The 15,125-nt window shown below is 42.3% G+C and overlaps 1 protein-coding gene across 1 annotated transcript; it reads left to right on the plus strand.

The window, feature by feature from the left end:
• Positions 1–834: 834 nt before the first annotated feature.
• On the plus strand, positions 835–3,462 carry slitrk4 (SLIT and NTRK-like family, member 4; the record flags this gene model as incomplete). Its single annotated transcript, XM_079744514.1, has 1 exon — positions 835–3,462. Exon 1 carries the CDS (start codon positions 874–876, stop codon positions 3,460–3,462), a length of 2,589 nt encoding a protein of 862 aa, XP_079600640.1. The 5' UTR covers positions 835–873.
• Positions 3,463–15,125: the final 11,663 nt, after the last annotated feature.

The following is a 15,125-nucleotide window of genomic DNA, read 5'->3' on the forward strand; positions in this document are numbered from 1 at the left end:
GAGCAGCTAGGGCCAACGCGGTTCCTGGTGTCATTCGTCTTTGAGCCTCTCCACATAGCCTACCAGCAAGTCGTTCAACGTCTCCAGATATAGGCGACCCTCTCGATATTTTAGTCCCTTATGTTAACCATCACGACTTGGGTGATGCTGGCCATACAGCAAATCAAATATCACGTTAAAGAAGTAGTGTGCGTCTTTATTTGCCCAGAAAACAAGAGAGATCTCTTAAGGTAGGACAGCCAAGGAAAAATCCTCGCTTTGGATCTTGACATATTTTGAAATGGACAATTATTGATTTCAAAATATTTAGCCACCTGGATTAGCCTTAAATATAGATGACTTCTCATCAGTAAAAAGCATATATATTGCTCAGGCCTGGGATAAATTAATATGTGGCTAAATGTCTACCTCAACAAAATGTTATAATCTTCAGCCAAATATGTGATGAAGATTGTTTATTTACATAATACATTTGTGCTACAGCATCTAAAAATCAATAATTAAAGTGAAAAGTATTGTACTCATTTTAACAACTAGATGGCAACAGACACATGATTAATACATTCTAAACATGTGTGTTTTAATTCTTGGTATTTTTTCGGTGATTAATTTGATTATGCTACATTTTGACACACGTCTGTCTTGTTTTACATTCATGAGGAGGCACATTTAAGCTGCATATGGATGTGTGTGTATGTTTGTTTGTCTGTGTTTGTGTGTGTGTGTGTGTGTGTGTGTGTGTGTGTGTGTGTGTGTGTGTGTCCGTGTGTGTGTTGGCACACATGCATGTGTGCCTTTTTTTATTTTCCTATTTCTTTTTCCCTCCAAAAGGTTACTAAATGGTTTTCTGGGGGAGGAATTCTAACCGGCGAGATGCTGCTTGTACTTCTGCTGGTGGCCTGTTCTTCGTCCATCTCCGGCTCCCTGGCCTCCTCCGTCTCCTCCCCCACCTCCTTGGATGGATATCCAATGGCGGACCCGTCCTCCTCGGACCTGATGGTGGAGACCTGCAGCGTGTGCTCCTGCATGTCCGTGGAGAATGTGCTGTACGTCAACTGTGACAAAATCACCGTCTACCGGCCGACGCAGCTGATCCCGCCCGTCTCGTCCCTCTACCACCTCAACTTTCAGAACAACGTCCTGATCATTCTGTACCCCAACTCCTTCCTCAACTTCACCCACGCTGTCTCGCTGCAGCTGGGCAACAACAAGCTGCAGAACATCGAGGGCGGCGCCTTCGCGGGGCTGAGCGCGCTGAAGCAGCTCCACCTCAACAACAATGAGCTGAAGGTGCTCCGAGCGGACACCTTCCAGGGCATCGAGAGCCTGGAGTACCTGCAGGCCGACTACAACCTGATCAAGTACATTGAAAAGGGGGCCTTTAACAAGCTGCACAGGCTCAAAGTGGTCATCCTGAATGACAACCTCATACAGTTACTTCCAGACAACATATTCCGGTTTGCGTCGCTCACACACCTGGATATAAGGGGGAACCGGATCCAGAAGCTCCCGTATCTGGGCGTTCTGGAGCACATCGGTCGCATCGTGGAGCTGCAGCTGGACGACAACCCCTGGAACTGTACGTGTGACTTGGCGCCACTCAAGGCATGGCTGGAAAACATGCCCTATAACATTTTTATTGGCGAGGCGATCTGTGAAACACCTAGTGACCTGTACGGGAGACTGCTGAAGGAAACCAACAAGCAGGAGCTCTGTCCCCTGGGGACGGGTAGTGACTTTGACGTCCGGATGCCCCCAGTGCCGCCCGAACACGGCCAGTCACCTTCGAACATGTCCCCTACCACTGTGGCCACCCTCATCACAAAAGCGCCAAAGTCCACTGACCCGTCTAAGATATACGGTAATGGCATTGTAGCCGGTTTGCCTCCCTTTGGTAGAACCGGCCAGATTGTTTCTTATCAGACGCGGACTCCCCCACTATCATGCCCTCAGCCCTGCACTTGTAAGGCCCATCCCTCCGATTTTGGTATCAGTGTCAGTTGCCAGGAGAGGAACGTCAACAATTTATCGGATCTCATCCCTAAACCCCCCAATGCCAAGAAGCTCCACCTGAGTGGAAATTACATTCGCGACATCAGTCCAGTGGATTTCCAAGGCTTCGAGGGCTTGGATCTGTTGCACCTGGGCAGCAATCAAATCGCTACCGTCCAGAAAGGTGTGTTTGCTAACCTGACAAACCTGAGAAGGCTGTATTTAAATGGAAACCAGCTTGAACAGTTACACCCAGAGATGTTTTTGGGTCTCACAAATTTGCAGTATCTATATCTGGAATACAATGTCATCAAGGAAATCCTGGCGGGAACATTTGATTCCATGCCGAACTTGCAACTGCTTTATCTAAACAACAATGTGCTCCGGAGTCTGCCTGCCTACATATTCGCCGGTGTCTCATTGGCCAGACTGAATCTGAAAAACAACCACTTCATGACACTGCCAGTGAGCGGTGTCTTGGATCAGCTGCGGTCATTGACCCAGATCGACCTTGAAGGGAACCCGTGGGAGTGTTCTTGCGATCTGGTTGCCCTCAAAATCTGGCTGGAGAAGTTGAGCGATGGCGTGGCTGCCAAGGAGGTGAAATGTGCCTCCCCTGTGCAGTTCTCCAACATCGAGTTGCGCCTCCTGAAAAATGAGATCCTCTGCCCGAAGCTCATCGCCAGGCCTCCCGTCATCTTCACCAGCTCCACCCCTCTTTTAACGTCCCTCTCCCCGGCCGGGGTGGGTAAAGCCCCGCCCGGGGGCCCTGTCCCGCTCTCCATCATGATCCTCAGCATCCTCGTTGTCCTCATCCTCACCGTGTTCGTGGCCTTCTGCCTGCTGGTGTTCGTCCTTCGGCGGAACAAGAAGCCTGCTGGGAGGCAGGAGGGGCTTGGGGGGCCCGAGTGTGGATCCATGTCGCTGCAGCTGAGACGGCACAGCCACAAGTCGGGCAAAAAGGGCTGCGTCCCTGGAGACGACCTGGGCGGTGAGACGTTCATCCCTCAGACCATCGAGCACATCGGTAAGAGCCACACCTGCGGGATCGGACGCTCTTCGGACCTGGACGCCGGCTTCAAGTTCGCCGACTCTCAGCGGCAGAAGATTATCCTGCGCAACTGTGCCGACAAGGATAAGGACTCGCTGTCCACACTGGAGCGCAACAAGCGCCTCAGCACCATCGACGAGCTAGAGGAGTTCCTCCCCGGCCGGGAATCCAACATGTTCCTCCAGAACTTCCTGGACAGCAAACGAGATTTCAACAGCATAGGGATGGGCGGGTTTGAAATCCGCTACCCAGAGAAACCTGATAAAAAGATGAAGAAGTCGTCCCTGATAGGAGGGAACCACAGTAAGATCGTGGTGGAGCAGAGAAAAAGTGAGTATTATGAGCTGAAAGCCAAGCTCCAAGGAACACCTGATTACCTGCAGGTGCTGGAGGAGCAGACTGCACTTAGTAAAATGTAGGGATGGTTGTGCTTGATTCTGTGCATTTTTGTGATCACACAAACATGTGCACAGACAAAGACACTAACACTAACGCGCACACACACCAACAGACACAGTTACAGATAATTATCTTTGCAACCATATAGCCAGATTGAGAGTCCCACCCCCACTTACACAAACACACACACACACACACACACACACACACACACACACACACACACACACACACACACACACACACACACACACAAACAAAGTGCCTTCTGAGAATCCTTAATGACCAATGCAGAAACGGACAAAATGGCTCCACACTACAAGGCTATCACTAGCATTCAGCGCGGATGTATTTCACAGTATAAGACACTTGGATCATCCATGCCATGGTTAGTATGTGTACGAATTTCACACAATTGATCGCAGGACACCCATAAAAGCATAAAAAGGCATTGTATTTTTGCTGCTATTGAAATGGGTACTTTTTAATTTTTTTGTTTTCTTTTTTTCTCCTTTTTTTCCAACCAAATTGAAGGGTCTTGAAAACAGTGCTTCAGAGCAACATCTTGAACCCTGATAAAAAAAAAGGAACGGGGTAATTGTTTTTCCCGTGGTGGGAATCGTTACAACTTGGCAGATTTCAGAGAGTGGAGAATTGTTGACTCGGTGGATACCCTTTTGTTCTTAATTTGCAGGGGACAATGATTCATAAGGGGGGAGGGGGAATCTATCATTCTCTTCGGAGTCGCCTGAAGACCCTACGCCATCTTGCCTGGATAATGTGTATGTGCTCTGTTCTATGGGGTGTACAGGAAGACTACACTGAGGGGTCTGTGATGAAGGCACTTGGAGAAACTCTGGAATGATCAACTCAACTCGTTCTCATTGTGTAAAGAGCCATGTTTAATAACGTCTCTTCTGAATGGAGTTGTGTTTCTCTGCAATTGCTACTTACTTGTCTGTTTTGGGTGAAATAATAATGACACTTACACTGTCAGAGGACATTGTTTCTGAAAAAAACAGAAAAACAAAAACCCAAGAAAAAAAAGAGCTGCTTGCCATGTAAGCGTAACATGGAATTTATTTTGTAAGTCTTACATTATTTGTATAAGTGGGACTGGTTTGTAAAATACAAGGAATGACAAAAAATATCACACTCAAATGCAAGTGTTCATCTTTCAGAGACTTAAACCCAGATTTAGCGGTCAAAAAGGCCAATATGACTAAATCTGCGATACAACCCCTCCCCCATCAGCTATCAATTCGTAGTAAAGTAAAGAATTAAACCACATAATTAATTTATTTTTCTATGCAGGATTATTTAAAGAGTTATTGGTACTATTTAAACAAAAAGAAGAAATAGTAAAAATATAAGGTTGAAAAGGACTTCATAGCGAGGTGGCATCTCAAGCTAATTAAGGCCCAAGTGCTCGCTACACCCAAAGGAACTGCTCTGTTACTTCAAGGTTGTGTTTCTGTTTTGTTTTATTTAGTTCTCTCTAAGTTTGTCGAAGAAATGCCCCTTTGCGATGGACAGGAGTGAGATAATGGTCATCTCTCACATGGTCACGGTAGAGGATCAGGTGGCCAGCCATGTTTGTGAAGTTCACGGTAGTTCTCTTCTATTCTTATATCTCCTGCAGTATCTTGTAAAAGGTTTCTTATTAAACATTATGCAACCAAAATAAATGTGTATTAAACTTGATATAGTTCTGGGTTGTTGACATGAATGGATACAATTGCAGATTATGTCAGAGAATGAAGGATTAAAAGAGATCAAACGTTTTTCAAAAAAAAATGTGTGTCTATTAAATTGTTTTAAATTGGGAAGATTTGGACGGAATCATTTTAAAACCATGTGCAATATTAGTCAAAAAAAAATATCATGATGGCTTAAAATAATTTTATTTTTGAATTTAGTTTCAAGTTATGTTGTCAAGTCAAGTTCTATTTCAGAGGTTATTTTATCAACAATATCTGGTCCTTATTAAAGGTATTTGTTAAGTTAAAATTATGAGTGTTTATCGACATTACAATGAATAGAATGTATCTTGGAAAGTATAATAAATACAATTTTCTATTGGACATACAACTCCTGTATATTGGTTAATTTTCTCTTGTATAATCATGTTGACATCAAGGTATTAAAATCAGCACCTATTTGCAACGTGTCCCACTTTTTATTTTAGCCTCCGAGATGTTTTTTTTCTGGGACCGTCACAGTTTGTTTACCTGAATTAGTCTGAGGAGCGTAGCGGTTTATGATGCTGTTTCCATGGAGACTAAGGAGACTGGTACATGGTTTTAATATTTAGAGTCACCTAACTCAGCCCAGAGAGCATTGTGTTTGCCCCGGACATAAAATATAAAAGGTCAAAATAGAGTACCCCCCTTTCTATGACACAGTGTTGCTCAGTATGTGTGAAGTACTGACTTTTATACTCAAATCATATTCAGAATGAGTGTAAGGGTTTCCCGGGGCGTATTTTAACATGAATCCTTTGCTTGACACACGCTGTTGTGGTTGTAGTTGAAAGAGCCATACCCCATGTAGACACTACCTACATATCTGTCATCATATTCCAAAGGTAAAACAAACTTACTCCAAAACGTTTCAAAGTGGGTCACGTTTGTATATCTGCAAATTCCTTAACATGAATGAATGCATTGCATACAATATTGTTCAGGTCTCTTTTACATCCAATGTTGAATATTTACCAAGATTTGTTAAACAAAACGATTTCTTTTCAAGTGTAGTTTTTATTACTGTAGTATTGTACATTCCCACAGAAAAAAAGCAACATGGATTCATAGCATCCATAGCTTGCGGTTTGACACGCTTTCACAAGTTCTGGTCTCGCCACAAAGGGTTTTACAGCACATGGTTTTGAATTAACTGTCTGGGTTAATCCAGCATTATTGGGCTTTTGGGGAAACCCAGTAGCAAAAAAAGCATGACTAATAGGGGAGCTGGAGAATTGTCCTCATTAATTATTAACACCTTGGGTAGAAATTGATTCTTAAGTGTGTCATTGGTTTTCAGCACCAAGTGCTCATATGCCCCATTTCCCCTCTCTCTCTCTTGTTTATACGTTTGGCTGTCCAATCTTATTAAACTGCACTAACCAAAAACTACAACTATTTAGAATTATTTTTTATAATATTTTGCAACGGACAACCTTGATCAAAATACAATTCAAGCAATGACTTTTTTTTGACATTTATTTTCTTTCACTGCAGTGTCTTGCTTGAGCTGTATGAAGGTCAACTCTTTTGCAGGACGTACAATAATCATTTAGCTAATTTAAATGTGGCCACTGGGGGAGCACAAGAGTTAAGTATCTCCATCTCGCAAAGGATTTCACCAGCCATCATTACCAGTGTACTTGGGGAATACATCAAACAAATTATAGACTTTGTTGACATCTCTGAGTCAGATTCAAAGTATTGAACTGAGCCAGATGGGATACATAGATTTATCGTTCCCAAAATTAAGCCATTGATAGATTTGGATATATTTGTTAGTTCCCCCAATGTAGGCCTAATCATGTGCCTTTATTTTCTATTGAACATATTTCATGTACTACATCTCTAACATGTATGCCCAATGAATGCAAGTAACAATTCATTTCCACTTTTTTGTTACATTTTGGGAAATATTTTGCTACTTTCATGTTCAAATGCTGCAGTAACCACCATTGTCTAAAATGCATGTTCCAAGTTTGCATTCAACCAATATAGCAGTTATTTTTCAACTTTTGACACCACCGACCCTTGAATTTATTGAATTCTGTCTAGATTATGTGGTTTATTTCATGGCCCCTATCTTATTCAACTGTGTCTTCTATCTGTTACGTGTTTGCTGGGCTGACCATGTAGCCAAGTTCCTCACTAGTAAGAATTAAGTATTTTTTTCATCCGCTGCAGTCATGATGCCAAAGGAGGAGGAATGAAAGGGGATGTCATCACTCGGGTTAACAAAAATGCCTAAATGGGTCTCCCATTGTGCTGCAACAATCCATCGTCTCACAAAAGCACTAACCCTAGTGAAAGGCTTTTTTTTTATGATTTTGAGATGCTCAGCTAGGCATCTCACATTTCACCCCTTCCATGTTTCAGGAATATTTCTCCACAGAAAAAACATGTTAGGTAGCCGCTAGCTAGCCATTTGAACAACATGTGGGAATGAGTCTTTATAATGGGGAAGTGAATTGTTGCAGTACGATTATGTTACTACGGGTGGAGCGAGTGAGTGTCATGATAGTGTAAGGCCAAATTCAAAGCTTTTATCTTTTAAGGAAGGCCACGATTATAAAAATGTATAAAATGCCTTCTGTCACACATCTGTTAGATGCTTTTTTTGTATTTAAGGGGCAGTAGTATGTTCCTGTGGACTTTAACTGCTATTAACAGGATAAGCATACAATAACATGCATTAAACCTATGATGTGAATGTGACACAGAAGGTGCCATTGTGTGTCATACACAGTCCTGAGTGAATAATGCTGTTATTTTAACTGTAATTTCTTGGTTTTGAAAAGAAGTTTCCAGCCCAAGTGTGTTCTCGCTATTCTTGGTTAAAAATAAATGCAAAAAGAGACAGTTGACACAGGCATGTCCACTGTCATCATTATAAAGGATTAAGTGCTGGAAAAACTGAATAAATAAGGATGTGCTAGCAAAGCCAAGAGCTCCATTTGGAGCCTAGAGAATGCACAACTTATGTGTATTAGTGTGGATGGGTACTAAAGTGCTGCGCTATTGCTTAAAAAAAAGCCCAGGTAGTCCACTTTTGGAAAAACAGCTTGGAGCATATGTGCAGCAGTGGAGCATAGCAGAGTGATGTAGCCAAGCTATCTCTATAACATTACAGAAAAGGACTCCAAGCTCTGGCTATAGAGCTACATTTGGGAAGTATTTTTCTGAACCCTTTAGAAAAATCTAAGTGACAGCCCCATCTATTGTCAAACAGGATTTTTTATGGGTTACTTTTTATGTTTTACAGAAGAGTAAGGTGAGCGCATTTACAAAGCCGCACATTGATGCAATTGCACATGTTTGTGTTTGGCAGCTGTCCCCTCCTGGACTGTCTGAGACCTTTCTGATCTGTCACCAGCTTGTGCTCTGAAACCTCTCCGTTAATGTTTTATTTCAAAGGGGTGTCACCTATGGGCGCATATAAAAATGCCTCTTGAAGCAATTGTATAGGCCTACAACCAATCATACAATGAAACGAGTGACGCTGTACTGAGCGACAGAAAAAAGAGAAAAATATCCTATCTTCTCCACAAAGGTTTTAAGTGCAGTTGTTATTATTCTTTTATTGAAAATAGGCCATCCAGTACGTTTAATACTGTCTCAATAGCGGAATCAACCGGCTGTTCTACATCAGCAGCAGCCATTTTTATCCAGCCTCACATTAGATAAATGGTTGTGATTGGTCGGTCTATTTCGTACCGGGAAGAAATCTTTTTTTATTGGAGGGGAGCCGGTCCTTATCTGCAGAGCAAATGGAGCAGGAGCTTGCGAGATTCATATGGTTCCCTGGCTAGGTAGCAACGGTACTTCTCGATTATAGCCTCCCCTTATAGCTGGCTGTCTTGTTATGATCTTTCCCCCGCATTTGAAACCCAAAATGTTCTCCTGCAGTGTGTAGCAGAGCACAGGACTTTCATTGCCGCTTTCTTCGCAAAGGAAGGGAATCATTCTGGACTTCTACTGGCAGATTGTCAGAGACCCAAGCCTCAAAGGATAGAAACAGCCGTGGTAACGTTATTTACATGCATCGTGCTTTGTTCATGTATGTAGAGTTAGGGTTAGGTAGTAATGAGTTGGACAAAACATGAATGATGATTGGCAATGTAACCGCTGGAAACAAGTTATTATGATTGTACATTTAAATGTGGTAAAAACCCCAAACAATTTGGTTTGTGAATGTTGAACACCAGGGGATTTTAGGGTTTTACAGATATCGGTTGGGACTCTCAGATATGTCATCATAGGACCAACAGAGGTGTCGCTCGTAACACTAATTATGGGGCTGTTCCTTTGATGATCCAGGCTACAGGTAGTACACTAGACTAGTGAAGATAAGTCTAATACCCATTGCCTGGTAAATCAAAGGAGCAGACCCATCCTTAGTGTTATGAGGCTGGGTACAATGACCCCTCTGTGAAAAGAGTCCACTGTTGGTTCTGATTGGCTCAACAAGTGAGAACAACTTGGGACTCATTTTAACTAATTAGAAACAGCGTCTTCATAACCTGAACAGAGTAGCTTATGGCTCCACTTGCTTCAGCCCAGAATCCCAGATAGGTGAGGAAGGTTTATCGTTTGGTTCCCCTTCGCCTCCTACATCGTGTTCAGAGCTGTGATTAATGAGCTCCCTAAACCTGTATGTTGGGATACGATAGCAGCTATTTATGCAATGTTGTCTTAGTGTTTGCATACAGTCCTTCCTTGACATTCCCCGTGGGCTAATGGGTATTCTGTTAGAAGATTTTTTTTAAGGTTATGTCTCATTCAAATCCTCGCCATCTTACTGCTTATTTTAGCTGCATATCCCTTCCTCTTCTGAATTCAATAATACGATTTATAGTCATCGCGTAGTATCACCGATGTTCACATCTGACTCATTTGGTGTACAAAACTTGATTCAATTTCTTTTTCATCATATACAATCTGGATCAAAATTGTATTACATTCTGCGAAATATTCTGTGCCGCACATCTTGTAGCACTCTTTTTTTTGACAGCTAGCTAGTGCATAGTTTATTATTGTGTTCTCTAGAGGTAATGGTCACTTTGTACTCATATTAAATGGGTAAATATTTTGGGAGCAACACCTACAGATCTAGGAGCTGAAGTTTTCAAACCCACAATGAGAACTTGACCAAGACCATACGGACAGAACCAAAGATTTTTCTTAACCATGACATTGCCTACCTTTGCCTTTCGTATCACACCGCAGTACATAATACAAAATATAACCCTCAACTGACCAGTAAAACACTTAGAAAGAGGACGATAATTGCATTTTAAGAAAAGGCGTCTGTTTTGAGCATTCAAAGAAAACAGAATCTAAAGGCTGCTATTAATACAACAGCATTTTCCTGAGGCTAGGAACATAAACCTGTTTCCCCTGGATCCTATTGATCTATGGGCGGTCGATGGAGGCCGGGAAAAACAACGCAGACAAGGGAAAGGGACACCCTTTGCCCTGGGGATTTCCCCCAGAGGTGTGAGGGGGCATGCATGCACACATCTGACTCATCCAAATAAAAATGGATGAATATTTTTCAAATGTGCAATGTTCGTATTGACATATGTTTAGGCATGTCGTTATGTAATTGTGTGTATGTGTGTCTGTGTGTAGGCTTTATACTCACAGTGTGTGGTTGTGTACACATCGCTGAGGTACCCTCGTCCCTTTCTGTTCATGTCTGTTTTGTTCTCTTATGAAATACCCTGAGAGCTAATCAGGGGTCTGTCATACTGTCTCCCTGTCTGTCTGCCTGTCTCTCTTAAAATAATATTTGTTTCACATGAAAGTAACCATTTTAGCCAAGGGATAAATTCCAATGGTACCAACGGGGTATTCATTTAGTGATTGTTCACGATATTATACATCACTTAAAATCCGTAAAATCTGTATTTAGCACAGAAACACAGTCAAATTTGATTTTATTGTGCACAAAAGAGGAAAGAGGCAAGAAAACTGTGGGCAGGCCTTTTATAGGGATTTTATGGGAAGTTAATGCAAAATAACTAGCAGACAGTTTTTTTGCATCGGTGTGTCAACATGGTTGCAGAGCAGTGCTTTCCTAGCCGCATAATTATCCCTCACACGTGCATGCATTCTGCTCTGTTTCTCTTCCACCGTGTACCCGGCGCTGCAGTTCCTCCCTTTGGCCTCTCTTCCTATATGTGGGGCTGAGTGATATGCAGTCCTGCTCACAGTGCACTTATTGATTGCCTCTGTGTCTCCTAATGAATTGGCACCTCAAGGACGGGTAAGGCGCCAGCCGGGGGCCATAATGCCCGCCATGCTGAAGGAAGCTAAAAGTAAAAACGAAACATCAGAACAAAGACCCCCTATGCCACGGATATAACTCTGACTGATATTGTTTTAATGAGATATTGATTGCCTGTTGGTCGTTTTTGTTTTTGTTGGGTTTTTTCAAAAGCTTTTTCAAAAATGTACTCCACATTTGTATGCTGTTAAAAAGCATTGGGCGTTTTTCATTGTACATGACGCCATCCATTTTAAAATGGCTCCAGACTAGTGTACATTCTGCCTTCATTTGAAATCCTCTCCAAATGCCCAACAGGGGGTTGAATAATTGAAGGTCATGGAGCACAATGGCAGCCAGTGATGGACAAATGGAGAGCTTCTAGATAAATACAGGGATGGTCTCAAAGAGACTGAATGAAGGGAACAAACCCACCCTGCGTATTGAGGCAATGATGGGAGGATCATTAGGATTTTCATCTGTCACTCTTTTTCTGGACAAAAACATGGTTTGTGTCATGGATACAACATGGTTACAACATGTAAACAATGTATATTCCGCTCTTCGCTGGTGAGTGATTGCTTTGTATATGGTTTAGACTTTAGATCGATTTTCTTTACCGGGTTACAGGTGACGTTCATGTACATTTTGTTGAGTGTGAACCATGACAGTGGTACAGATTGAGCGTGTGTGTGTGTGTGTGTGTGTGTGTGTTTGTGGGTGTGTGTGCCGTGACTGTGTACGTGTGTGTGCCATGACTGTGTATGTGTGTGTGTGTGTGTGTGTGTGTGCATGTTTGTGCAGTGAATCTGTGTGAATGTATGTCTACTGAGTGTGTGGTTTTAGCATGAGTGTTTATGCTTGCTTCATTCCTGGTTCCCTGGGTGGTTGCGGCAAGGTTTGTGTGCGTCATGTTGTGTTTGTGGCACATCCCCTGTGTTTTGTCTGGCCACTCCATCATTGTTTGGGGAACACATAAAGAGGGCCACGCGGCTGCTAATGCCAGGGGTGACGTTATTGATCTGAGGCTGGAAACGGTGTGGGAAACTCATTCTGCCTCAATGTCATCCGGCGCGCACGTGCAGGTGTCACTGAGAGGAAAACACACTCACCCAAACTCATTGTACGCATATATACACACACACACACACACACACACACACACACACACACAGACACACACACACACACACACACACACACACACACACACACACACACAAACACTTATTTCCTGCAGTGTTTTTGTTTGTTAAAAGAGCAGCTTCAGTTGCCATCCTTGGTTTATTCATGTGAGGAAAGTACGTAGCAAATTGATTTAAAATGATTTTCTTTTTTAAGAGAATTACAGCTGGGAAACTATGTAGCAAATCGATTTAGGAAAGATTATAATTTTTTTCAAATTATGAATCGGACTTGTTTTTGTAATGCAACGCGGCAACCAAAAACGAATCTGACTGGCTTTTTAGGTCTAAAATTTCAAACACAAATTGCGACATACTTTCCCCGCACATGAATTAACTGAAACAAACTGCAGGGTGATCTTTAATCAAAAATCGAAAGGCCCTTTTTTGTTGTGTGGTAACAAACATTATAACCCACGCGCACACAACATTTGCTTGCTTATATTGCTTGTGGGCATTGGTTAACCAATACATTGGGCCAGGTGATCAGTCATGATCAATATTATCTAATCAATGCATGTCCTGTCACCTTTAATTCCATTAGTGTAGCTCTCAATACTTATTCAGCCGTTCTCCTGCGTCATTGCCCCCCTCCTCCATCGTCCATCCGCAAGCTGCCAAGTTTGTCGTGTTGACACTGCACTTGTGGTCAAGCAGAGGAGTGTATGTCGCACCAGCGTTTGGGTGTGCTTTGGTCTCTGTGTACGAATGTGCAAATGGGTGTATGCTTGTGTGTGACTGTGTATGCACGGGCACATCAATGTGAGATGTGAACAGTGTGCAATACTTCCTTACGTTTGGGCTCTCTCTCGCCCTCTCTCTCTCTCTCTCCCTCTCTCTCTCTCTCTCCCTCTCTCTCGCTCTCTCTCTCTCTCTCTCTGTCTCTCTCCCTCTCTCTCTCTCGCCCTCTCTCTCGCCCTCTCTCTCTCTCCCTCTCTCTCTCTCTCTCTCTCTCTCTCTCTCTCTGGAGCGCTCTCACTCTCTCTCTCTTCCACATCACATGTCTTCTAGTTGGTGCTTTTAACTCCACATGCACGTAATTAGGAATCACATAAACAAACCTAATGACTCATGTATGGCCTTGGGTTGTGTCTGTAGAAACTGCTGTAGTCAATGTTACATGTAAAAAAAACAATGGGAATACTGGTTTGTAAATCTAAAAAAGGAATTGCAAATACTGAAAAAAAAATTGTGTGTGTGCATATGTTACATGTATATGTGCATCAATAGCAATAGTGTGTGCAGTTCATAGTTCATACACAGCCACAGGCCTTTGTGCCTGTGTGTGTGTGTGTGTGTGTGTGTGTGTGTGTGTGTGTGTGTGTGTGCCCACATGTCTGTGCACATGTCTTGAGTGAGGGAAAGTGCATCATTCTGACTCATACTTCTCAAAATGATGATGGATGGTAATTGTGAGACTAGCAGCCTGAGACTTGGTGAATATCTTTTGTGAGATTAATAGTATAGTATGTCCTTTGTCTTTTGCAAAAGCGCTGCACATGTATCTCTCTTTGTTCATATGAGTTGAGTGTGTGATTTATCTGTGTGCGTGTGTGTGTGTGTGTTTGTGTGTGTGTGTGTGTGCATGTGCGTGTGTGTCTACACGCCAAGGACCAAATATTTTGTTACCACCACTTTAGATTATTATTACTTTTTCATAGTTTTTCTTTTCTAAATCTGTCGAAATAATATTAAATACAGCATACCACTTCCCACTCTGCGTCGAGGATGAACTTAATAAATAATAATACATAATAAATGTATAGTTATAAATAAATGTTTTTTGCTGTTAGGCAATGATTCACTGGGATATGCATAAACAAGGATGAACCACCCCTCCTCATCGCTGTAGGGGCTGAACAGAAGAGGAAGCAGCAGAACGTTGGGTTTAGGTCGTGTGTCCCCCCCTCTCCAGTCCACCATAGTGCTCAGCGGTGATTAAGATGGCAGTTTAAAGCATGCTCCTCTTAGAGGATGGAGAGAGTGGTGGGAAACGGAGAGCAAGAAGGGGGTGACTCACTTTAAAAGGTATGGCATCACAAGAGGGTCACTAGAAAGTAGGATTTATAGTGAAATTAAGTTGTACCTCTGAAACTTGAGCTTGCTAAAGACCGAATATTGAATTTTACAATATAGCAAAAGAAACCGTGATGAATTATTAATTGAATACTCTCTGCTCTAAAAGCTAAATCCAGTAGACTCCCTGCGCCGACTTTGAAAAAACAACATGGTACAAAACTGTAATGAGAATGAACATGAAAGCACAATGCTTAAAATAACAACCAATATCCAACCAAACAAGTGCATCCACTGAAGGGCTAATTAAGTGTTGTTGCTACTCAAAAAAGCTCTGGTACAAGCAGGACTCCAAAATCATTCCCTCAATAATATGTATAATGTCTCAATAATTATTTTGTCATCAATAATAATAATAATTAATAATGATGATAAAAAGTGATGATGACAACGACAATGACAAAATGTATCTA

The sequence above is a fragment of the Pollachius pollachius genome, assembly GCF_949987615.1.
Source record: "Pollachius pollachius genome assembly, chromosome: 10".
Taxonomy (NCBI): Eukaryota; Metazoa; Chordata; class Actinopteri; order Gadiformes; family Gadidae; genus Pollachius; species Pollachius pollachius.